The sequence below is a fragment of the Phallusia mammillata genome, chromosome 6 (genome assembly GCF_965637545.1).
Source record: "Phallusia mammillata chromosome 6, kaPhaMamm4.hap1.1, whole genome shotgun sequence".
NCBI lineage: Eukaryota > Metazoa > Chordata > Ascidiacea > Phlebobranchia > Ascidiidae > Phallusia > Phallusia mammillata.
In genome coordinates, this window is record NC_137257.1 from 18107713 (window position 1) to 18110248 (window position 2536).

General features: G+C 38.5%; 1 protein-coding gene across 1 annotated transcript; it reads left to right on the forward strand.

The window, feature by feature from the left end:
* The first annotated feature begins 571 nt into the window (after positions 1-571).
* LOC145234433 (equilibrative nucleobase transporter 1-like) lies at positions 572-2198 on the forward strand. The gene has a single exon (XM_080099166.1). The coding sequence runs from the start codon at positions 572-574 to the stop codon at positions 1988-1990; it is 1419 nt and encodes a 472-aa protein (XP_079955292.1). The 3' UTR covers positions 1991-2198.
* The last annotated feature ends 338 nt before the right edge of the window (positions 2199-2536 follow it).

The following is a 2536-nucleotide window of genomic DNA, read 5'->3' on the forward strand; positions in this document are numbered from 1 at the left end:
TTCACATCAGTTAAAAACTTTTCAAATTCGTCAAGGTGGCTGGGCTAGGCATTCGTGACGTATTCCATTTTTTCGCGCGTTTATGTGGAAAAAGGGACGAATGGGAATTACCTTCCACATCATGGGTGTCAAGTTCGCAATTGTCATAGGGTAAGCTTTTCGAAGAGGCATGAATATTTTACCTCACCTGATTTCGCATAAACTTGAGCAAAATTGAATAGACCAAAAAGTAATACAGACTCGTTCGCTCACTAACAAAAGAGATAATGCAAAGATTACAACAGGATGGAGTTAACATGGTAAGAGTTTAGTTCAGTCCATACGTTCTACAAAGTACTGTTGCTTTGCAAATCATTTTGATTTTTTTAATGAAGCGCAACTTAACATTTTATTGCGAAGTATTTTCGGATTACATTTAGCACTTTAATATAATTAAAACTAAAGATTTTGCAGCAAAATACATAAGATTGTGCAAAAGTCTAATTTTGTTATGCCAAGTTGTCAACGCAAATAAAATAGTTCAGATAAATTCCATTTTTAGAGGCTTTTTTAACAGAACTTGAAGTTAAAAATGACTATGCTTGATGCACTAAGCATTTTTACTGCATTACTGGAAGTGCTATTACAAGGTGGTGTTATATACGGATGGCCTTCCATACAATTTGTCCTCATTCAAGAAGGTTACTTTGCATTTAACTGCTCTTTCCTTCCAGGCAACGGAACTATGACACCATGCTCATCTGACGAGTCGACATTCAACCTCGTATTTACATTAGCTATTGCTGCACAAACAATTAGTTCAGTACCATTTGGTTACATATTGGATAAATTCGGAACATGGACCAGTAGAAGCATTGCATGTTTTCTCAACACTTTTGGCTGGACGTTGCTGGCTGTGATGTCACCACAGACAGTTGGTTTACTTTTCCCAGCCATGATTTTCATTGCAACATCTGGATTGCATTTCCAAGTCACCAACGTTCAATTAAGCGACCTGACAACCGACCACAAGTCAGGTTACCTTTTTCTACTTGCCGGTGCTTACGATTCCGCAGTAGTGGTGTTTTTTCTGATTAAAGTGGCCTACGACAGTGGCACCCACCTTACAAGTGTTTTTCAGTTCATGGCCTGCATAAGTGTGTTTCCATGGTTACGTACGTTTCTCTTGATGCCGAAAAACAAAATTATAGTTGACAAAGATGGCAGCGTCGGTAGATACGGAATTTTGGATGTCCTGCATGTTGCAAAACGAACTCAAATAACCTCTTCAGTCGAAACGGGGTCGCCCAATACAGACAGATCAAATCCGGGGGTTGAATTATCAATAGACGAGACACAAAATGAAGAGAATGAATTGTCTTTGAAATCGTGTTTAAAATCCCTGCTTTTTTGGACCAACCTCATATTTCTGTCAATTGGGAGTTTGCGTCTGGTGTTTTTCTTTGGCAGTTACATATCATGGGTTAGTCGGATTCATCCTTCCGACAGAATTGACTTTTTTGCGAACCTTTTTGGTTACATATTGATTGCTGCCGGCCTGACAGCACCTATCAACGGTGTAATATGCGATGTAGTAGAAAAGTACAGCGGTGATTCAAATATCAGCCAAAATACTCGAAAACTACGTGGTCTATTTGTCACCATGTTCATCACCGGATCCATTGAAATAATCCTGAACGTTACAGTATTAACTAATAGCGTTTATGGTTCCCTAGTGACAATGCTTTTCTTTCGCTCGTTTCTTTTCGGGAGTTTGTCAAATTTTTTAGCCAAAAACTTTCCTTTGATTCACTTTGGTCAGCTTTACGGAATTACGGTTTTTGCTGCAGGACTTTTTTCACTTCTACAATACGCGTTGTTTCTGTCCATCGAAGACTCGAATTTGTTTTCTGTTGTGAATTACCTTCTTTTGGCAGTTTGTATTCTTAGCTTTGTCCACCCGGTTCTTATATTCGTCAAAGCCTACACATCACATCCAGTAAATTACTAATTTAGGGATTACAACTTTACATGATAGAAAACTATTTCGCTTTCAAACATATTGCTTTGTGTCCCACCAGTGACGCTTTTACCCTAAATTGTACAAATTGGGAATGTTTCACGACACAATTCCTAATTTTTTGATTGATGCTGCTAGGTTTGATTCCTCTGTGACTTTCGCATGTTGTACATAATGTGAACCAAGCATCGTAATAATACCAAAGCAAATTAAAGCTTTAAACTATCCCCATCTATGTTTTGTTTGCACTTTATTGCATTTTGAATGGTCTATGCAAAGTAGCTGCAAAAACAACAATACTTGGTTAAGTGAATGCAATGAGTCGTAAAATGCGGTAAAAAGCGTTGAACCATGCTCCAAAGGCGGCTTCGCAAAAACAACATGTGAGTATTGCGTGACTAACTTGTCGCATTATTACCCCTGCTATGACGTTGCAATCTTTCACAAGTGTGTGACGAAAAAATTTCGCAAAATTTACCCAAGTGCGTCGAGTTCAGATGTAAAACGTCTCGGAACGTGTTGAGTTCGTCAGCCGTA